This window comes from Tripterygium wilfordii, chromosome 1 (assembly GCF_013401445.1).
Source record: "Tripterygium wilfordii isolate XIE 37 chromosome 1, ASM1340144v1, whole genome shotgun sequence".
In the NCBI taxonomy this organism is placed as follows: domain Eukaryota; kingdom Viridiplantae; phylum Streptophyta; class Magnoliopsida; order Celastrales; family Celastraceae; genus Tripterygium; species Tripterygium wilfordii.
In genome coordinates, this window is record NC_052232.1 from 3,504,009 (window position 1) to 3,528,127 (window position 24,119).

General features: G+C 34.8%; 1 protein-coding gene across 2 annotated transcripts; it reads right to left on the reverse strand.

The window, feature by feature from the left end:
- Window positions 1–622: 622 nt before the first annotated feature.
- Window positions 623–13,388, reverse strand: LOC120000786 (transcriptional corepressor LEUNIG_HOMOLOG-like). Of its 2 annotated transcripts, none has more exons than XM_038848928.1 (18): window positions 13,125–13,388; window positions 12,909–12,965; window positions 12,698–12,795; window positions 11,975–12,084; window positions 11,596–11,876; window positions 11,444–11,516; window positions 11,247–11,358; window positions 8,677–8,726; window positions 8,295–8,573; window positions 6,542–6,613; window positions 6,056–6,286; window positions 5,239–5,380; window positions 5,045–5,154; window positions 4,458–4,607; window positions 2,178–2,333; window positions 1,956–2,072; window positions 1,627–1,824; window positions 623–1,142 (listed from the first exon to the last, which is right to left on the reverse strand). In XM_038848928.1, exons 2-18 carry the CDS (start codon window positions 12,938–12,940, stop codon window positions 999–1,001), a joined length of 2,355 nt encoding a protein of 784 aa, XP_038704856.1. In that variant the 5' UTR covers window positions 12,941–12,965; window positions 13,125–13,388; the 3' UTR covers window positions 623–998. The 2 variants fall into 2 exon arrangements, with proteins under 2 accessions (XP_038704856.1, XP_038704848.1); XM_038848920.1 differs by having other exon boundaries at window positions 13,120–13,387.
- Window positions 13,389–24,119: the final 10,731 nt, after the last annotated feature.

A 24,119-nucleotide genomic window follows, 5' to 3' on the forward strand; every position in this document is an offset into this window, starting at 1 on the left:
TCTCTATTTGAAAGTGTTGATTTAAGGTTGATGTCATTGAGGCGTTTACTGGATTTGATGCCTTCGGTGTTTGGGAGGAGTTAACTTGATTTGGTGCCTATACATACATACATACATATACACACACTAAAATTCTCCTATACGACTATTAAATGTGGATCACTTTTTAAGAGTGTAGATAAGTAAAATGACAAATAAGGTAAAAAAAAAGTAATCGTTACAAAGTTTGAAAACTAAAAGCTTTATTTCAATTTCAATAGTATGTAATCAAAATAGAGGCTTATAGGAAATGTCGTACTAGAATTCGTCCACGAATTGTTCTTCACCTTCTTGATGAAGGCTTTATTCAGATCACTATTTCAATTTTCTTTTCCATTTTCGATGATAAAAAAAACTATTCGGGTTCTCACAAGAGATGTCAATTCCCAGTTGTAACTTGATACCATGTGTAAACATGATAAAAAAAACTATTCGGGTTCTCACAAGAGATGTCAGTTCCCAGTTGTAACTTGATACCATGTGTAAGCATAGTCTAGATAAACCACGCTTGATACTATTCATTATAATGAAAATATATAGTCTGGATAAATCAATAAACTCGCGCAATAACTCACAAATCATTCGCGCATGAGAAAATGTATATAGTAATGTGTGGAATTCGAAAGGACTATTGTAGTAAAGGATGAGTCCTTAAAATTGAGGTACATACCCTTTAGTAAATAGCACAACTTTCGCCATATTATCCATTCTAGTTCAACAAAACGATCCACACGCATAAAAGAAAATAACTGGAGCATTATGCATAATCAACTTCAAGAAATGAAACATAACCAAACCGTCAATTTTCCTCTTCGGAAACATTGTGCTCCCCTTATTGCATGATTAAGAAAGTAGGTAAATGAAAATGTGGAAAGTCGAGAATTGAATTTGATGGAGTTTGAGCATTACTTTGCCACGCCTAAAACTTGCAGAATTTGAAGCAACAAATGGAAGCAAACTCATTTCCAGATCTTAACAGATGTGTCGTGACTCGCAGAGGCAACAATGCTTGTTACTGGTGACTGCGCCAGAGCTGCTATCACACATTCGTGTGCTGGAACTGTCAGGAACTTGTTGTCAGCCATGCTCCACACCTCCATTGACTGTATAGACAAAGTTACCAAGCAAGGAAAGAAAAGAATAGTTATCATTTATATGTATGTTAGAATCAGAATAGTCGACATCAGAAAGTTCCATAAAGTATTGCCGTTGTTTATTATGTAAAAATAAAACAAGGCTCTCAAGTTGCCTGGACAAAACAGGGCAAAAAGATGTCTAGTATATTGTTTACTACAAAATATGGAACTGACACCAAAATCATTAGTTAAATTCAATCAAAAAAATTATTCTTAGGATGATGACGCACATATGCAAGAATACAGAGGACTACACAAAATCAAGTATTTATCGTTGGTTGTGCTTTAGGATGTAGTCACAAGGACCGATTTCATCTCTGTTGGAAAACCAAAATGGAAATTAAGACAGCAAAACAGTATACAACACTCTGTTCCAAAGAAAAAAAAATTTGACAGCCAAAATGTATTAGTTAGAACATCAAAATATAAGCGCTGCAATGCTAACTCTCACCTGGTAACCCCCTATTACCAAAAGAGAGGAATAGCTTGGATGGAAAACACATGAATGGAATTTGTTTCCACTGGCATTAACTTCATGAATACAATCTCCCGAGGTCAATGACCAAACTTTGACACACTCTTGACTAACAGATGCCAAATAATCTCCATTTGCATCCCAACAAATGGAATTAACCTGTGTGGAATGGCCCTGAAAAAGAAGAAAGCTTTATGGTCTACTCAGGAATTCAAGACAAAAAGTAATACCCACGAACATAACAATGAGCAAGGGGTGGTGTTTGGTTCTTTTGAACTTCTGAACCACAGAAAAAAGACTCGCACCCTTAACGTGAGCGTCTGTCTATCAGTTTCAACATCAAAGATGGCCACAACATTCTCTGCTGCGCCAGCTAGTAGCTGTCCAAGTCTTGGTTGAAATCTCACTTGTGCAGTAGCTCCCTGATTCACCAAGGAAAATGCCATTTAGAATAGATAAGAATTAGAGTTACCTGGGAATCAGGAACAAAGAAGAAACTAAAGTAACATGCAAGTTTCAATGCTCGCCTTTGATATGCGGGTGCAAGAATACTGACTGATACTCCAGAAGCGAATCTCATTGTTACCATCACAAGAGCAGAAAAGATCATTCTTGTTAGGATGGAAGTCAAGTGACATCACGTGTGATGTATGCCCTGTATAGGTCTGCAACGAATACCTTGGCTGAAAAAACAACCTTGTAAGTACAATAATATATGGTCCAGAAAGCACAACTGGAATTATGGTCCAGAAAGCACAACTGGAATTCGGTGACTTGTGACTGACAAAGTAACTTAGTGCAATTCCCCAAGATGGGCATCCCAAACACAATAAGTATCAGCAGTGTTGCGTAAATCCAGTCCACAATAAATGTAACAATAATAAGACTAAGCAAAAGAGTAAGCAAAAGAAACAAAATGCATGCAACAGAGCATCAGGGCCAGATCATGATAATTTGGGCCACCAGGCAACTTATTATTTTATTTTTCTTATCTTGTCATCTTCAGATTTGGGACATTTTATTTTGTCTTTCCATTATGCATTTTGTTTATTTAACTATAAGGGGAGATTGTAGAAGGAAAATTTATGATGAACGTCTTGATGGTTGAATTGAAGCTCAGGTTGCCTCCTCCTAGTTCTTGCTTCTTTTTCTTCTGCTTCAGAAATAATTGTTTTCTTTCTTGATTCTTCTCTCATCCAGATATATTACTCTTCAAAATAATTTTCTGGCAGATTCTCTGTCGGTGCTGCATCAGAGTAACTATGGAACGATTGAACAAAGTGTCAATATTAGAGATTTTTTTTTATAACGCTGTTGGAGCAATGTTGAGGATATAAAGATAAGAAAGTGAGAAATCAACTTAAGTAGAGACATGATGTGTGAGAAGAAAAAAGAAAGAATATGTAACAGGTAGATGGTTAAAGTAAAAGCAAAAGTGGCAATCTTTTAGGAAAATTTAGAGGTTTTAGGCCTTTTTTTCCTTTTAATACTCCCTCCGTCCCATATTGGTTGTCCTTATTTCTATTTTGGGATGTCCCAAAACTAGTGTCATTTTTCTTCATTAATTAACAATTTTGTTGTTGTATTTCAAAATTACTGTTGTTAACTTTAATTATTCTTGTTTCAAGGGAAAAAAAGTACCCCCATAAATAAGGGCAAATTTGGAATAACATTGTTATTTTGTGTGGTTGAATTGCATTAAATCATGTCTCCATAAAAAGTTGGATTTTCAAAGGATGATAGAGAAATTGGGACGGAGGGAGTAATAAGGTAACTGCGTGCCTTTGACTCCATGTACATTCCCAGGATTGTCCTACTCTCCCCAAACACTCTAGCAAGTCGCAAGGTGAGGTTTTAGGCCTTATGATTGGTCTAATGGGAGGAAAAAGAAGTTTGGCAATAAATGCATCAAATATTTGTCTTAACTGGGCCTCCCTAAAATTTCGGAGATATGAGAGAAAGTAAATAAGTTATTACTATTAAGGAATTTTAGAGAGATTCTAAGCCCTTGGAAAGAAAAATGGAATGACAAAACCTCATAAGATACAAAAATTTGAGTTTCTCGTATCACGTGTGAGACCAAAACAAGAATACAGCAAGGAAATAGAATGAGGCACATGATGCTCACTTATTGATCTCGAGCTGCTTAACTGAACTACCTTATAAACAAATGAATGTGCAGACGAAAGATATTTAAAAAAAGAAAGAAATCAAAAATATTTCAAATAACATCACTTAAATCTTGGAATTCAAAATACCAATAGTGCAAAGAATCTTTTAATTGGAAGGGACTACTCTCTCGTTTATATATTGGGCCAGCAAATAGGTGAGTAGTTATGTCAAAGCGACAATAATTTAAATAGGGTTCCAATCCGAGAATATACAAAAAAGATAAATTACTCTTTCAGAAAGTTAATCTACATGATAAGGCGGTAAGAAATGCAAATACAAACAAACTAGTATTGTTTTGACTAGAAAAAGAGCACACTTAATGTGATGTTAAAAAAAAAAGTAAACAACTCCAGTGCACAAGGCTCCCGAAGTGGGTGGGGTCAGGGCTGGATGTACGCAGGCTAACCCTCACATAAAATGTCTAGAGGTTTTCATCAATTGAACCTATGACCTCTAGGTTGCACCCGTACAACTCTATCACTGGGCCACATGTTCGCCTGTAGTTAATGTTACTGGATGCTAATAAAATATGAATGAAGATGAGACAAGTGATTTTGTCACAAAAATTATTTCTTTGAAAATTATGTTGAATATGAACAAGGGCTAGGAAATTAACGACTGGACTAAAAACTTGCCTCTGCAGAATCCCAGAGTCGTACACTAGCATCGAAGGATGATGTTGCAAGTTGAGTTGAATTTGGTCTGAAACGAACATCAGTGATTATATGAGTGTGTTCTTCTGGAGTGAACTCCGTTTGCAGAGTTTCCATGTTCCAAAGAACAACCTAGTGACAAAAATCATTAGCATGCAAGTATTTATTGGCAAAAACTTGATCATTTAGGGCTTTCAAAATTGTTTCGCATACTGAAATTAAGATATTCCAAACAAGAACTGCCAAAAAAAATATGCAGAACCCAAAACATTTTCAGGCTCAAGCTTCACTATTATTAAACCTACATGTCCCTGTTCATAAATCAATTTACAATGAGCTGTTGATTCTGTGTTAGAAAACTGAAAATAGGATATGCTTCCACGGCACAAGCCAGATGTGATACAAATACATTATAGGAATATTAGGTGCAGAAGATAGTAGCTTTTAATATAATTTTTTTCTTAAAATTATTTTTCAAGTATCAAGCTTCCACTTGCAAATTATTTCTGCCCTATTTGTAGTATGCACGAGAAGCTTCTGCTAATTGGCATGTAACAACGCAATAATACCTTCTTGTCATGCCCAGCACTAGCCAATACCTTCCCATCTGTAGAGAAATGACAGCAGACAACTTTTCCATTGCTTTTACGTATAGAACCAACTTCACTGAAGCTAAAACCTGAAATGGATGGAAGATGACAAAAGCTGTGGTCAGTTAGAAGTTTACACAACAAAGAAAATTTTCTAAGCATATAGTGGTTACCCTTTGAGGCTTCAGCATTATGTTCAGATGGGTTGCGTTTCAACGTGCCAAACACATCCCTTCCATCACCATCATCATGTGAGAGAAAAGATTCCACATTGTCATCCAAGGAACCAACATCTGCAAAATGTTCCAAGTCTTCCTGCAATTACAGGTTACATGATTACGCCATGATCTCAGCACAGAATGCTAATATTCACTGAGGACAAATAGAATCTATGAGGCTGAAAATTCAAAGCAACGAATTCAATAGTTGAATTGGACACATGAATATATGATCAACATTGGTAGCAACCGGATGGATCTACCATAGAACTCATTGACCATGCAGTGCAATCTTGACCATCAAGTTTTGGGTTTCAAACAATACGAACAAGAAAGTTTTGGGTTTTCAAACAAAACAAACAAGAACTTGGGACTTGCAACTAAGACTACAAAATTTTCTTTCCTCCAATAATATATCATATGTTAAAATTTTAAATTTTAAATTTTGAAACTTCTATTTTTTTGATACATGTACTCGGAGAACATCATTTATCTAATTTATTGTTTGTGTATTAGATTAATTTTAATAAACTAGAAAGAGTACTAAAAATTGTATTTCAATTGTATTATGGTTCTAACTCATTCCATAAAATGAACTACTTATATTTAATCACTTATTTTTTAATTCGTTGAAGGACACATGTCATATAAATACTCAAAAGGGACACTTGTCAATGGTGTGCACACTCAAGAAGTACATTTGTCAAACTAATAGAGACTATTTTAAAAGCCTGTGCTTCTAGAGAGAGGAGAGATTTGCAGCTGTACATACCAGAGGGTTTGTGGATGATGCAAGAGCAGCTGCTCCATCAGCAGCATACATCATTAAACCTTTTGACATGTTACTGCTATGCTGCAAATTGCCGGCAATAGCAACGCCCTCACCAGGAGTGTGAGTTGATGGAGTTGATGGTTGAGAGTTTGGAGAAGGACCTACTGTGTTTCCTGTACCAGTACTATTTGCTGGTCCTGAAGATGAAGCTCCTTTCCGTTTTCGGTTATTCTAATACACCATAAGCATGAAATAGTCATTATGTTTCGAACCACTACCGAAGGTTGAAAATTACAAGAAAAAAGTAATCGGGAACTTTTACTTTAATGGTTTTCTTTTTAATATGGCTACAGCGGTATTCAAAGATGTACCTCCCAAGTCCTAACAATGGAACATTGAGTTCCTTACAAATTTTATATTTCATTGGCAAAAGGAAAAAAAAAAATACTCCATATCCTTGTAACAAATGAATGAAGTGAACAGTACCTGTTGTGATTGTTGCTGCTGTAAAGGATCTTGTTGTTGAGAGGAAGATTGTTGCATATGCGGTGCGTTCATCTGCTCAAAGTAAAAAATTACCAAAAAGTTATGTCGCAAATGTAAAATAAAAAAATAAAAACATTAAGAATTGTCAATAATTTAAACCGCAACTTGTTCCCATTGTACCATACCAGCATCACATGACAAACCAGATTCCAAAAAGACGTAGAAAAGAATGAAGTCAGAAATTAAAATTCCCAAGTCAACATAGGAAATGACATGCATATCGTCAGATTATAGAATTGCACATAGTATATGGGATTACGTGCAAAGCATACATAAGTGTACAATGGAAATTATGGGCAATTGCGCACAACTGGGGCAAAGAGACAGCCAGCCACATCTGCATATACTTGAAAAATTTACCAGTCATGATGTGTGCAAGGGGCGTCGTTGCACAAACATTTTGTTTTGATGATCAGGAAGAAATTAGAGATCCAAAGGAAGAAGGGAAGTTGTAAGGAGCTGAAGATCAGATCTAGTTAAGCAAAGATGTAAAGAGACTTCAGGAAAATAGATGTGATGGTGACAAGTGCAAAGGAAATTCATGGGAAAGCTGTGAGGGTCTAAAATACTCAAAATTGAACAGAAAAATATAGAGAAGAATAGACAGTATATCATAGTTAAGCTAAAATAGAAGTTGTTATGAAGTGGATTAGTAATCAAACTCTGCCTATGAGAGAGCAATAGAGAGGAAAGTCACGAGGATGGAAGCAAATGCAAAAGGTAAGAACTAAGAATAGTATAGCAATTGGAGTTTGAATAGTCAAATCCAATTTCTAACTAAATCTCTTAACTACCGAAACACATATCCTCAAGATAATAAGAATTTTATTCTATGTGAGGGCTTCACAAAAATCAATAGAATCAAATGTTCCTCAAGAGGTAAGAGAGTTGGTAAGAGGTAAAAGGTTAACATGGTAAACAAAAAGAATGTACATAGACCTTGACCCCACACACTATGTGGAGAGGCTCTTTCCAGGAATTGAACCTATGACCTTTAGGTCTCTCACTCAGAGCACGTAATGCTTTTATTATGCTGATACTTCAAGTTAATATCGTTCTCATTTCTTCTGAACATTAAGCTATTTATATTTCCTCAATTTATCAATGTGCTCATAGTGTTTCTAATGTTTATTGTTGCTGCCATCTGATAAACAACTCATTTGTGTGCCTAATTGCTGTCAAGGACTGACATTCAACAGGCCCAAATTTCTTATAAAATTCGCTGCTGTATATAAAGGACTAAAAAATAAATACCATCAACACAAATTTCTCACCAATTGTACTGTTGCTACTTTGCACCTTCAAAATGAATATTCCCATCATTTTGATCATTGTTGATAACCCTACTTAAAAAAGAAAATACTACACTGAAATTTCTTCCGCAAAATAGCAGTTATATCCATGTTTCAAAACTAAGTGATAAATTTAACCACTTAAGCAGACATATGAGATACCAATTCCAGTCAGATTACGAGTATATGCACCCAAACCAACACCTTGCATATCCTACTGGGCCAAGGAGCTAGAGGAAATGCTAGATATATCTAAAAGATAACAACGGAAATAGAATGAGCTTGTCCAAAGCAGAACTGTCAACCAAGAAATAAAGAACAAGTTGTATCATTGTCATATACTATGAATCTGAGTCGAGATGTATACAAGTATCTTAGACTTGAACTTATGGGAATTTTACCTTCGATGAACTCGATTGCATTGGAGAACCTATAGATCCATCATTTACATTTGGTTGGCCGTCTTTTGCATTCAAAGTACCCCTGGATAGTCCCCTAAACCTTCCAGCATTCATATCTCCATAGACTGGTGAACTAAGTAGATTATTCTGTCCCTGGGCCTGTGCTAAGAGCTGTTGCTGCTGTTGCTGTGGCAAAAGCTGAAACTGACTAGAACCTTGTACTTGTAGGAAAGGCCTTTGAACTTGTGCTCCCAAAGTTGGCCTAATTTGTTCAATGCCCTGAAGGATTCAGCAAAAGCTTTAATTATTATGAAAAAATGATAAGACTATTTTAATTATTATGAAAAAATGTTCCAGGAAAGATAAGTCTATTTTAACATACAGTTAAAGGCCACCCTTTCAATGGAAGTCCACCAGATCCAGGGCTCAATCCTGGAGAAAATTTGATAACAATATATATTTCAAAAGGACATTAAAATAACATGTCATGAGGTCAGAACTGCACAAGTTTTGTTAGGAAACTCTTAACATACAGAACAACTATATTCAAACAAGAACCTAATATGCAAGGCAGGTCCCATGAGCTATTATAGTATATATTTAAGTACCAAGTCAAGGGCAGGTTCACTGGTTCTTCTATGTGGTTAGGAAGGCAGGAAGAAAAAAAGTGAGAGAATTGGCTCCACGAGATCATCTAGTCCTATTCTAGCACATAAATGATATGAAACTTTTAATCCCATTCTAGATTAGTTATCACAATTAGACACTGAGCCCAAAGCCATACTTAAGCTATGCTTTTTACCGTAAAAATCAGGACAGCAAGTTAATACTCGTAAACATTGGATGTTCATATTTTGACATATTAAGAGCATCCACATCAGATTACCTAAACATGGTTCTTTCTGTAAAATAGGGAACAAATATAGAGAACTAGTCAAAAAACAGCTCTACATATGATAGGTAATTTGATGCAGTGCTGGATGGATAGAGAATATGTAAAATAGGGAAAAGTTGCATTTTGTCGGTATTTTAGGGAATCTGTTAAGATAATCTGCTACAGCTACTCTAATAGCATGTAACACAAGGAAAAAAATTCAATGAAAGTAGAAATCACATACTACACCATCATAGGTTTGCACTTAAAGAGAAGGCCAGAACTTAAACAAGCACTTCCTCAAACTTAGTTATTGTTCTCAACAAATCCTTTCCTGGCTCAATAGTAAGGTTGCTCCTTCACATAGTGATGGGATCTTCAAGATTGACAAAGAATAACAGAGACCATACATATCAAGAATTAAAATAAAGCTTGATCTCAAGCTAAGTCCTGAAAGAAAAGTTCATAAGAAGTCTTGTTCATCTAGACCCTGGTTTCAAACAAAGGACCCTACTTCATGAAAATTTAACAAGTGATTTAAAAGACATTGTAAAATGGAACGGATAAACTTAAATGCACTCTTGTGTTGAATCTAAAGACGATCTCTTTATTTGGAACAGAATCTCTAAACTCCACCATACTGGATCAAGTATAAATGTCAACCAAAGAAGTTGTGGCTTTCTATCAACTCTAGGGAACAATCTTTTACTATTCCACCACTGATAAGAAATGAGCAAAGAACAGAATTTCAATTGGAATCAGTTAAGGGTCCCTTGGTCCCATTAAAACGCCATTTATATAAGTTTTAACTGTAGGGAAATGAAATTATCAGACCAAGAAAATGCTTGGCCACATTTTGTCAGTGGTCCAAGTGACCTTGTTCTACAACTTGAGTAAGCTGACCCAGCCATGTTGATGCCGATCAAAAATCATGGGATTTTGAATTATAGTTTATTTAGAAGTTTGGTCCTTTTCAATTGGTTTTAGGTCTTGTTTATTTTTTATTTAAGTTAGTATTATTGTTAGGACAATATTATAGGGTTTTATTTAAGTTTTAGACTCGATGGCATTATCGTAATTTTCAGGTTAGTGGGAAAAACGAGATTAGTTATTTACTTGTATTTTATTATGATATTTTAGGAAGTCTATTTCTTGGTGAACAAGTAGTATCTTTTAGGGGTAAATTAGGAGTCTGTTTGATTTCTTTTTAATATTGGTTTCCCAATAGGAGTGGTTTAGGGTTTCTCTATTTAAGGATTGTAACGTCTCGTGCTATAGACGACTTTTTAGACTTTTATTCAATAATAATACAACAGAATTTTCTGTTGGGTTTAAACCCTAGAGACTCCATTGAGTCGATTCTATCGTCCCTTCTTCTAATCTACACTTCAAATCTTTATTTTGCGATCTCTTATTGCTATCTTCAATTTTTCGCTGCATCACATGTGGCTGGAACTTCTCCAATTTTATAATACAAAAGAACAATCTATATCGCTAATACCTTCCATAAATTAACAGAGAAGACGAGTAGTGTACATTGTCGTAATCTTTACAAACCAGGACATTTTTTTCGTAACCGAGGAACCACCCAACCTAGCATACCCTTTAGACAGCTGAGTGGGCAAAACCAGAACATGTTAACATACATGACAGCCTCACTTATGAGGGCCATAAATCCTCTACAGGTTGGTTAATTTAGACAAATGGTGGGATCAATCAAACATTCCCCAAGCCTAAAAGCTGTGAAGCATGCTGGGAATGAGGTAAGGACCTGCGCTTGCGCTTTCTCCAGAGGTGTATATTGGCTGGCTGCTTCTAGGCAAACCTCCTGGCTAATATAATTATATCTTCTCTTCATAGACAAACTATAGATTTGAGATCCCAGAATATCAATTCAGGATGCGGATAGCATCTACATGAATTGCAAAATTCAGCCCTAAAAAATTAATTACTCAGCTCACATTTACTAATCAGATATAACAGATAGCCACCCTTTCACTTCAACTTTCTCATCATAATCTTTATTCTCTAAACAGGACAAGACACTTACAGAATCTAAACAGGGCACAGTAAGTTACCTGTATTTCCAATCCCAGGTTTTGATTGCATGATTCCCTGCCCATAAATCGAGGAAGGATCCATAGGCAAAGATCTCTGTGTGGCACCCAAGTTCATTTCACCTTTGATGTCCTAGAAAAAGCAATCAGAAACTAAATTGCAAAGAAAAATAAAATGAACAATAATGCAGTGGAATGAGATGTTATGTAGTGGTTACAGTGGTCTGTTGAGTAGATTGCATTTGTTGAAATGCTGCAGTCACACTTCCAGGGTTTCCTTGGACTAACTGACTGTTGGCACACAACAAAGGTTAAAATCCTCAAAGAAGTGAAAACAGCAAATACAGAGAGTAAATAAGGGTAAATTTACCCAGGATGGCTTCCTGCAGATTTTAGAAGGGCCATCCTAGCATCTAGAAGCGGTTGAGATGTCTCAGAATCCACTGAATTAGGGTGTTTCATGCGGTCCTCGTACATCTTTGCAGCCAATGCACTGGCATTTGACTGGCTCAGCATTCCTTCATAATTAACAGAATTTACGGGACCACCAAGGTTTGGATGATTAGGATCCCTTCGCTGAAACTGAGCTTGACGCATTAGTTGCAGCTGTTGCATTTGCAGTTGCTGCTCTTTATCTTTGTTTTGTTGTGCCTGCAAATCAACAACATGAGAAGACAGGAAGAGAAAAAACCAATTTAAGTTCCATCACAGGACATCAACTATGCAATGGCTATAAACTAGAATGCCACCTCAATGTAAGCAGCCGCAGACTCTGAATGTTTATCATTTGTCCTTGCAATAAAAATGTCCCAAAAGACAGACCACCATTCGAAAAGGAAGCCACCTGGAGCATCAATCGCTGCACATATATATATAAATAAAGTAGTTATGGATATATGTTAAAAAAACTGTCCCTAATCAAATGTGGGGGGTTGGGGGGATATGTGGTCACTGGTTGTGGAAGTAGGGGTGTGAGTTGAACGTTAGGGAAAATCATGAGAGGTGTAGCGCGGTTGGGTAAACCTCCAAAAAACTCTTAGGAGAAGCTTTTTCCAACACACCCAACTGGGCATTGGGAGGCTCAAGAATACCTTCTCCTTTAAAAAAGCCTTAATCCCTTACCCTCCCAAACAAGATTTTAACCAAACCCTCAGTTAGCCTCTCCTTCCTCCCAAACAAGCTTATAATAATCCCACAAATAACTTTTTTGAAGAAGAAAAAAACCTCATTTTAAAAAACCTTCAGACACTTCTACCCGTTAGGCTATGTAAAACAGATCCTGAGATAACTTAGTACTGCTGGAAAAACAAAAGTGAAAACAGTCTGAAGCACAAGTAAACCCTTTGTAGCCTGTCATACTCCCCAAAAACAAATTCACCATATCTAGCATGCATGAATTTGTACAAATCTTTTGCGCTTTCAATTTTATCACACTTGAAATAATTTGAGTCAAATTCCTATGCAAATATTACCAACTGGATCCGGGGAGACTTTCCCTTCGTTCATGAAGGACTTTGCAGTGTTGTGTAATTTTTTCTTCACCAGGTAATCATAAATGTACACATCAAGCCTGCGCAATAAATCAAATAACAGACACGATAAATTTCCATCAAAGAGAATTAATCAGAAGAATCATCAATCAAAAAAGCAACCAAATTGAGAAAAAGAAGTTGAAAAAATTACATCTTATCAGCTTCCCAATTACTCTGCGCCATGGATTCAGCTCAAAAAACAAACGAACTGCTCATAATTCCATAAATAAAATTCAAATTCTCAATTAGATTCGCAATTGGAATTTTATTTACTATAATCACTGAATGCTCAAACGATAATAGGTACATAAATACAATAAATGGTAGATGAATAAATTGAAACTGCATTGATAAGAACTAACCTTACGGCCTGCGACTCCAATGGATCAAACCTTGTATCAAAAATCGGTCTTATGGCGTCGACGATCCCCGAATTAAAACATGAAAATAAGAAGATATATTAATTTTTGTACCCCTAATTCTATCGGAGGTGTTCGATTCTCTGCAGAAAGGAACATCCAGAAAAAATTAGGGTTTGTGATCGGGGAATTTGGGTCTTCGAGCAGCACGGAAGGATAATCACAAGGGGGAGTTTTTGAAATGTTCCGAAGCTGAGGTTTGAAAATCCGAAGCTCTGCTACGTAGTCCGAAGCAGAGGCTCGTTGCCCTTGGTTTGGCAGTAACGGTGCAGGCCTGAAAATTGGATGATTAGTTTAATGATTATTAACCGTCGGATTTTACAGGGGATGATCTAGGATGCTTATATTTGCAACAATAAACTTGTTTTAAGATAAATAGAATTATATATTTATTAATTTTCAAAAGTTAAATTTGGTTGAACCCGAACCCGGCCGGACGAAATTAATATAAAAATTTAGACGAAAGGACAAAATTCGATGTCAAGTTCCAATAGGGCCATCAATACAAAATTTAGAAATAAGGACAAAAATTTTAAGATTAATTAGCAATAACTCCCTTAAATGAAATTTTTATTCCAATAAGTCCACTATAAGTTTTTTCAACCCATAAGCTTCATAATTCTGTAAGTGAATAAGATTTATTCCATTAACGACAAATTATCTAAAAAAATATTTTATCGACCATACTACCAGTAACCATTGTTTTATTTATAAATTTCAACAATTAAATATCTTTTTTGACGTCAATGTGATTGGATAATAATAACTCATTCATTCGAGTTTCGATTGAGATGATTTTTAAACATTCGAAAGAATACTCAAAACCCCATATAATTTTGTCTAATACATTTTTGAACATTAAAACATTTTAAAGGTCAAATCAAGACAAAAGTATGCATATCAGAACTGTGTTTTCGAAGTCAATGTATTCGGACAGCCATAATTCATTCTTATGAGCTATGATTGGGACGATTTTTATAACGTTTAAAAGAATGCTTGAAGACCCATAGAATTGTATCTAATATAATTTTGGAGACTCGACTATTTTAAAGGTCAAATCGAGACTCAAAATGTATACGTCGGAGTTGTGTTTTTAACATCAACGTTTTCAGAGATTTTCAAATATTCGTATACGCTTGAACTCTATAAATTTCTTAACAAACAAGTTCAAACATGAAAAAATTAAGTTTGGCTAAGCTCGGCTAGACTCTGCTCATTTGTGCTGCTAAAAATTTTCAATAAATTTCTCACTTTATCTATCATGTTGGCAATGAGATATCTAGCACTATAATAAATTTTCAAAATAATTGTACAAACGGTTATATAAACCGCGGATAAAACTTTAGCTGCAATTATGAATTTCATTAAAACTACGATCAAAATTGTTGTACCAACGGTCACATAAACCGCGGATAAAACCTTAGCCACATTTTCACAACCAACAGTTATCTAACCGCGGAAAAAATTGTTACCTACGAATTTTTACATGTATTGTCGTGGTTATAACCGTAGGTTGAGGCGTTTTCTATTGTAATGTAGGTATATCCAATATTTAAATATTCATTATTTTCATACCAAATATTACAATATGATACATATTTTAGTAGCCTCTAAACATAGTAATTGATTAAAACAAATTCTATATGTTTCGACATATCAACTCCTATAAAACTCTTCTCATTCCATGACATCCATACATCACATAATGAACTTCTTATATTTGTCATAGCTATAAGGTTCAATACTTCTGTTGCTAATTGTTGATATGGTGAGACATGGTAAAGGTCATCCAAGGATAGAGAGAAAGAAGATGGATAATGAAAACGATCTCCAAGTAATCGTTTCACACATAAGTGGTGTTTGTAAAAAAAGACTTGTAAACTTTTCACTCTATATGGCATTGTAGCTACCGTTAAAGGTTATGTGAGATAAACTAAGGGTCGTCAAAAGATAGAGATAAAGAAGAAGGCGGGTATTGTTGCATCTGAGTCTCTCAACCATGGCAATGGGCTAACGATTCTTCAGCATCCTATTGTTGGCATTCAGGGTCTGCTTTGGAAGGATTTTATTGGAGTTGCTTGGCCTAGGCGGGTATTACAAGTAGAGGTTTAATCCTTTGGTTTGTTTGTGGGTATTCCCCCTCCTAGTATCAAAAAAACAAAAAGAAAAAGGCGGAGGATAGTGAAACAAGTAGTCAAGTCTCCAAGTAACCTTCTCAAATCACATAAATGGTGTTCTGAAGAATGCCAGCGAACTTTACACTCTATTTGACAATACTGTCATAATATTCTCATCAGGGAAAAAATATTTTCATTTAAAAGAAACTTGATCCATTGTCTTGTTGTGTCAGTTGTCTCTGCCCATTGTCTTGTTTCAATGTACACAGTCTTATTGGATTTAATTTATAATAATATATAAGTGTGTGCAACTTTTTGATATGTTATGTGTCGTTATTAAAAGCGTGAGAAAATGCTCTAAGCTGAGACTTTTGTAATTAAATTGATTAATTAATTTCAGAATGCAGCTAAAGAAAAGAAAATTAAGGAAAACTATCAGCAAGTAAAGAATTAACTTATGAAAGTTAATACGAAAAACCCATGCGAACAAAAGAAATTGTTTACTCAAAAAATGGTATGCCAATTTTTTCTAATTAAAAAATGATGTTTCTTTGTTGCATTACCTATACTATGAAAATCTGTGTAGAGCCTATTATTTATTTACTTACAATTTGACGATTTTCAAAAAAGCGGTTGTTCCCTAGTAAAACATTACGATTGTAATTCTAAGACACGTTAACTGCTCGACCATAAGTCCTACATTTTTTATTTTAATAATTAATTCATTGTGCTATTTTATTATCCTTATTAATTGTGATGATATACATACATTATTTGGTTGAATTTTATGATTGCATGTGTTAGTTGACTGAGCCTACGCTTGTTAACAAAAACGTGAAGAAAATCATAAATCCTCTGAACTATTAGAAATTCCCTATTTTTGTTAACAGTTACAATTTAAATTTTGAGTCATAGGAATTTACAAAAATATGAAGAAAATCATAAATCTTATGAATTATCAATAATCCTCTCCTTTTGTTGACAGTTACAATTTAAATTTCAAATCAGAAATCATCTAAATAGTCCATAAGAATTTATAAAAATATGAAGAAAACTAGAAATCCTCTGATTATTAACAGTTACAGTTTTAATTTTAATACATTTCCTCTGAATAGTCCAGAGGAATTTACAAAAATATAAAGAAAATAAGAAATCCTTTGAATGTTAAAAACTACAGTTTAATTTTAATACATTTCCTCTGAATAGTCCAGAGGAATTTACGCATCCTTTCAATTTGAAATATAATTTTCAATCAGATATTTCTCCAATCATTGAAAATTTACATAAAAATTAGAATTACAGGATTATTTCAATTAAAGAACAAAGTACAGACCTTAGAAGCGTGACAACTTGCAGTGCTACATCTAATTCAACGATGTAGTAATTGATTTCGTAATAGTTTTGGAATTATTCCGAGGGAATTAGTCCCCTGAATATTAAGAAGTGAAAAAGTTGTCCAAGTAGAGGTTTTGGACGTTACCAAGGAGAATAATTTGTAACGTATTTATTGTTTTCTATCTGAGGGTAAAATTATCATTAACTTTATAATATAGTTAAATTTGTCCTTAATGAGCTAAACTTCAATTAGTGGTACTTTTCATATATATATATATATATGTAGAAATTCTCCTATGTGGATAAAAAATGTTGACCAATTTTGTGGACTTGTTTTTCAACCGTAGATGCGGTGGGTTCTAGAGTAAATGTGTGGCCCCCACTTATGTTTTGCTTTATTACAATCATTGGATTTTGATCCACACTTTTTGATCCACTTAGGAGAATTTCTGTATATATATGATCTACTACTGCAAATTATGTAAATTCTAATCAATAAACCATATATAGGAGCATTTCAAAGAATGCAATGATTCAGGGATATATCAGAATCACATTCTTGGGTGAGTGAGGCGTCATCTAACGGTATTACAATCCGAAACTTGTTCTCAATCAGGTTTATGCTGCTAATTAGATCCACCAATAATCTTAGAAGAACTATTACAAGAAGTTGTAAATAAGTCAAAACATGTGTTCTCCTTACAGTACTCTCAACCAGTACCTCCAAAACTATAGGCAAACTAGGAAAAAGATAGAAAATGAAGAAGATTGCTTCGATACTTTCTCAAAATGAAAAATAAGTATCTCCGAATAGACCAATGACTTGTGACACTGTGCGATGCTGAAATCGGCATAGTGATTTATTCAGCAGTTGGGATGCCTTTCTCTTTTGGACTTCCCTCCATCAAATCAATTGCCCACCGAGATATTTATACGACAAAACACTCCAGCAAATTATAGTAATAATCCTAACACATTGATTAGCGTCCCTGAGAGGGTTAAGATTATAATTTATTGGAGTGTTTTTGTCCCAATAATCGGTTAGCAATTTTTTTGATAGAGTGATGGCCAAAAGAGAAAGGTATTCCCGATGATGAAAACATCACTATGCTAATTTCAGCACCACTTAGAGTGACCAAGTAGTTCGCCTTCTTATAGATGGTTGCTTTTCGTTTCGAGAAGGCAATGAAACCATTCTCAATTTCAATCTTTCCACAACCTCTCCTAGGCTTCCCTCAACGAATGGATGTGATGGTTCCTTTTGGTTTAGTTGTTGTATAAATACTACAAGAAAGGTAGATTAAAGAGGCAATTTTTATATTTTCCATATTTGCGTTCATTTCAAAATTCTGCTTAAAATCAATAGGTATCCGAGCCTCATGTAAAGTGAAGTTTTCACTCTTTGATGTTACTTACCATTACGATTACGTACAAATTATAATCATATAATAAATTTCTTTTGAATAATTTTTGTAATAAAGTTACTAATTAGTATATTCTTCTTTTGTTCTTGCCTCAAACAAAAAATATTTACGTGAAAATTTTTTTGGGTAAATTCTCACATACTTGTCCCGTTATTAGTAAAGGTTTCGCATGTGGTAAATGACAATTTGTTCGACTTTGTGCCTGTATAAAGTAGGGGGTAGGTGGTGCAAGAGTTTTGGTAAAATTCACCAATTTTAATTTATATACCAACCATATTTAGAAGATATATTTTCTAGAAGCTTGCATACCAGTATAGTATTTTGCAATCCTCCAAATGTAATAGACTTATCGAAAATTGAAAAAGTCAAATACATTGAAATATATCATCATATATACATAGTATAAACACAGAATAAATAAATTCTTTTGGATTTCTATGCATGTGTGATGTCACACAATTGTGGGAGAGAATATTGGACCCCACAACGTTGCATATTACTACGGTGAGATTTGACATACTTTTGCTGTTAGTTGACTAGTTTAGCTTTAAGTGTTCCTCTTTCATTGGTCTACTGTGATTAATTACCTTAAATGAGTGAATTAACAATAACATTTTATCAACATGTAGAGATTAAAATTTATCTGCATTATATGTTGTTTGTGATTTTGTTATGATTAGTGCACATTGGAATTTATCTTCACTAAATTTATTCGTATTAGTTTATCTACATTATATATGTTGTGGTTTTGTTATTATTAATATATATTGAAATTTGTATGCAATCTCTGTTGTAGTTTTGTTTTGGTTAGTATATATTGAAATTTATTTGCACTAAATTTACATTGCAGATAAATTATATACATTGTATATAAATTAAATGCTTTGGCTCTGCATATAAATAGTTTTTATGTCATGCATAAATTACATGCAGTGTAGATAAATTCATTGTAGTGCGTCATGTATTTTGAGAGAAATCATTTTTAAGTTTCGTTTAAAAAAGAAAAAAAGACAAAACTAATGATGTCATGCGTTGTGAAAAATGTGAGAAAGGTGCCTATGCATATGATGTAATTTCTTTAAATGTAAATGGCATATATGTAACTTTGCAATCTCTGTCCTTATTCTTAATTTTTTTCAAGCGGTCTTTATTGGAACACATCTTATTGGTTTTGTTATGTAATTGCCCAAATTTTATAAGATGAGCCCGTTTGGCAAGTCATTTTGGCAAACCATAGCATATGTTAGTAACCAAATAAATAGTCATTTTTTGACTCCAATACCAAACAAACAATCATCTACCTTCCCCTTATTAATGAAATTCCAAAACTACCATCCCTATACCATCATCCACAGCGACTCACTGCCAACCCCGACCATCTCGACCATAGGGCTTGGTAGAGGCAGTCATGGCAACCTTGCGAGCTCCTTCTCTGATGACACAGTGCCCCTCTAGTCTTTGGTCTTTGACAAATCCTCTTTCTCAGAACTCTTCTTCTTCCTCTTTAAACTCCCAAGTGCCTCAAAAATGTTGGTGTTGTTCAGCATAGGCTATGGTGGCATCGGCCCCACTACACTTCTCTGACGATGTAGCCAAGTTGTTGGGAGTAGTGGGTGATACGAACCATGTTCGAACCTTAACCTTGCAAAAATGATGGAAATGGCAGATGGAAGAAATACAAAGAAAAAGAAAGAGAAACAATGTGCAATTTCATTCACAATATCAATTCTGAGAAACACCAAACCGACTTTGCCCTTAAGAGTAGAACAAACCCCACGTGACAGGCATGTGCCAATCACCCAAAATACCTAATATAACCCTAGGATCATATCAATAGGAAGAAGGATTCATGAGTTGTTGACTTTGTTTATCAATTTCTTTGCATTTATCGTAAAAAGGAGAAGCGAAAATTATTAATTTTAGAATAAATTGTAATAAGTTATTGTTGGTTCCAAATTAACCTTACTAGCAAGTGTACTAGTCGACAACTACAGCACAATGATAAGCAAGGGTCGAATCCACAGGGACGGAGTTATGTCTAATCCAAATGTATACTCGTATGTATGTATGGACAATGCAAACAAAAGTGAAGTTTCACTCAAGTTCGTTTGGTTTAGTAATTAAACTAAAGACAAGCAAATAGTAAAGTGTTTTTGGTATTTCTTAGAATAAGGATGCGAATTATGCTAATGCACACTATCACTAACGTAACTAAAATGAATGAGATGAGTTAATGAATATGAGATGAACACCAAGGCTTCGGAATCCCCCTTGGGAAATGACTTGCAAGGAGATAAATTCACACACATATTTGCTAATTCGGGCATAATGAATCCGTACCTAAGTCGGTCTTAGCACACTTAAGCCAAATCTCCCTAAAATCGATTACTAGCCATCTTATTGGTCTAGGTCGGATATTCCTAAATACATTCTAGCCATCTTATTGGTCTAAACATGCATAGGAATTCATGAAGTTCTATGGAGATTAGGATTCATACAAATTGTCACCTAATTAAAGGGAGACACATTCATAATCAAGCGTTTCAAGAAGCATAATCTACTTGACATATTACCGTCTAAGCAAATTCTTCAAACAATTTCATCCAAAAACCTAAAGTGTTGGCCAAACACAACAAGCATGAAGAAATTGCAATCAAACATAGAAACATAAGATTTATACCCAAATCAACTCATATATATATAAATCAAGTCATACACAAAGTCATTAAACCCAAGGCTTCATCCTAGCCTTGGCAAAAGTAGTTTAGTTACACGTAGAGAGAGAAAGACACAAAGAGTTAAGAGAGTGGCATGAATAAACCCCAAATATTGAGATAATCCAAGTTGGGTTGAAGAATTCTTCCTCCAAGCTCCAAGAATCCCTTTTCCCCTCTGTTTTCGCTCTCCAGAAAGTCTATTCGAAGTGTCAAAAGTGTCCTGCGGCTAGGGCAAACCGCGAATTAAAGCTGGCCCAAAAGCTATTTTTTGCGCCTAGGCGTGCCACGCCTAGGCGTAAGCTCATATTTCCGGTTCTCTTCAAATCAATGCTCCCTGGACTGGGTGGATGGAATTATTCTGGGCGTGCATAAATTCTGCACCTAGGCGCACCTCACCTAGGCGTGAGCCTAGGCACACTTCTTCACCAAAATCTCCAGATCTGCCCTGGGAAATTCAAATGACCATAACTTCTCCATATGACCTCCGATTTGAGTGATTTTGGAGTCCACGGAAAGATTGAGATGTCTAGTTTTCAATGCCTTTTGTTTTGCTTAATTACAATAACTTGACAGAAAGTTATGACTATTTGAACACACTACGGTCGGTGGACATTTTCTTCAATTCAGCCCCTTTTCCGCCGCTTTTCATCCAAACTGCAATCAACCTATCAAAATACAAATCAATACATAAATATACTCATTATTTATCAAAAGGAAGCCTAAGAGGGGGAGATTTCTATCAAAAACAATAGGTATTATCATACCTATCAGTTATTAATCTATTAATAAAATAAATAAATTGATCTTAAAATATGTAAGATTGTTGTAATTTTTTATACAATAATATTCATCACGACACATGAAGAACCACACAATGTCTTATTTATGACCAAGCATTTCAAGGGTTATATACATTCACCAAATTAAATCACCAATAACATTGTCATTGACAATAATACGAAGAAATGATGGTAAGCCTTCAAGGCTTGTTTCCCCTCGGAAAGGATCGAGATGAAAACCAAAGCTTACCATTCAAGCAATTTGATGGCTCAAAAGTGTTTCGAGATAAAAAGGATGAGAAATCCCTACCTCAAAGTGAACTCCCAATTCTCACCAAGAAAGCAAAGTCTACTCCACAATAATTCACTAACCTATTCAATAAAATAAATACTATTAAAATTCCATACTCGAAAATATATCAATTTCCACAAAATCCATATTCTACCTTAATTCTCTAAGGTTAAACAATTAAAATCCTATCACAATATTATTTTTCATCTCAACCCAACCTTAATTAGAATAATTTAAATCAATTACCCTTAGCTTGAAGCTTGTTAGTGCCACCAAATCAAGAATTCCAAGTCTCCTCTTGGATTAGTTCAAGAACCACACTAAATCTAGTAATATAAGAAGATTATAATCTAATTTTGAGTTATTGGACAAATAAACTCTCATTGAATCAAAATCCCCAAAACCCATTTAACTCCTAACCCTAGAGCCAATAGTTTACCTTAATCCTTCTCTTTTTGTAGACAATGAAGTGTGTGTAAGTTTCAACTTAGGAGTACTCTTCCTAGTCGAAAAACAAGTTGAAGATTCGTCGGAATCTGGGTTGGATTTGGGTGGTGAGTAGTTGTGGAGCTTCTCTTTTTTGTAAAATGACTTCAGGTGAAGGGTCTGCGCCATAGTTATGAATAGTGTCCATTGTCAGAGATAATCTTGGCAGGACTCCATACACCAGAAGGATCCTCTCTTCTGTCCAACACATCCACTATAGTCCCAACAAAAGCACATAAACCAATATGAGAGTGAGTATTTTGTGGTTGTCTCTAAACTAACAACAATTTCCATATGAAAGCAACCATTACTTTGCATTCTTGGCTTACAATACCAGAAGCTTTAAAAGTCGTGTCCATTCGGATGGGTCACAACCCATTGCATGTCACAACCTTCTCTACATATTTTTTCCTTTATTCAAAATAAAAACTCTTCCTATTTTGAAAATATCCAACAAAAGCTCATCTTCATTATTTTCATTACATTGATATAGAACCCTTTGATCCTTAACTCCTCCCATAAGTAAATAACCTCTCTCTTTGTAATCCTTACAAATGTCTAGTTGATAATCAAACTTAGCAAAAACTCTAATGTCAGTAGTAAACATGTGGACTCCTGTTTATCCATTCGTCAAGAAGATCCATGAAGCCCTGACACAGATCGGTCCAAATCCTTTAGCAGACCCTGATCTCGGTAACTTGTCTTAGGTTTTTGTTTTCAAGATTATTAGTCAACCTGGAAGCAATTTGTGAATCAATCATCGCAAGCACATTAGCAAGCTTAGAATGAACAAAGGTGTGCAAGTTTTCCAAAGTGACAGAGATTTGTGCAACTTTTTCTTCGAGAATTGAAACTCGATTTTCAAGAATCTCATCAACAAATGATACTTGATTATCCATGGCGTGTGTGGAGGAGTGAGATGCACAGGAAGGAAATCGTAGGCTCCGATACCAATTGATACGAACCCCGTTTGAACCTTAACCTTGCAAAGAAGATAGAAATGACAGATGAAAGAAATACAAAGAAAAAGAAAGAGAGACAGTGTGTAATTTCATTCACAATATCAATTATGAGAAACACCAAACCAACTTTGCCCTTAAGAGAAGAACAAACCCCACATGAGAGGCATGTGCCAATTAACTAAAATGACCAATATAACCCTAGGTCCCTAGGATCATATTAGTGGGAAAGAAAGATTCATGAGTTGTTGACTTTGTTTATCAATTTCTTTACATTTATTGGAAAAGGAGAAGAGGAAATTATTAATCTTAAAATAAATTGTAAGAAGCTATTAATCTATGAGAAAATTAAATATTGGTCTCTTATTGAAGAGTTTTGTTCCAAGAATGACACTCTTAAAAGTTTTATTGCATAAAGTTCATGTAATTTGAACTAATATTCCAAAAAGGACAAAAAGTTAAAATATATGGTTTTATTGTCTAAAATACCCTCATCTTTATCCTCAAACATGACACATGCCTCCTTCACATGATTCATCTCTGACCTCCGTCAGAAGCTTCGTCTCCGTCGTCAGAAACTTCTTCTCCGCCCCTCATGGCTTATTCAAGAGTTCTATGGCATTTTTTAGTGATTTTTCATCCCGATTTTTGTTGTATTTGAACTAGATCTACTTATACTCACCATGAGACCTATAGATCTTGTTGTTTTCGTTTGATCTTTCATCACATCATTATTTTTGACATTTTTTATGGTGATTTTCATGGTTTTTTGGGATCTACAGACTACAAGTGATATGTTATCTGTTTCGATTAATTTGATATCTGCCATGATGT

What these genes read in the sequence shown, in the direction of transcription:
- LOC120000786 (XM_038848928.1), bottom strand. Translation starts at nt 12,940, where the DNA reads ATGGCGCAGAGTAATTGGGAAGCTGATAAGAT. An exon ending in CATCATCCACAAACCCTCTG is followed by an intron (nt 5,381 to 6,055) that starts GTATGTACAGCT and finishes CTGTAATTGCAG; the next exon opens with GAAGACTTGGAACATTTTGC. An exon ending in GTGCTGGGCATGACAAGAAG is followed by an intron (nt 4,608 to 5,044) that starts GTATTATTGCGT and finishes TTTTGTCACTAG; the next exon opens with GTTGTTCTTTGGAACATGGA.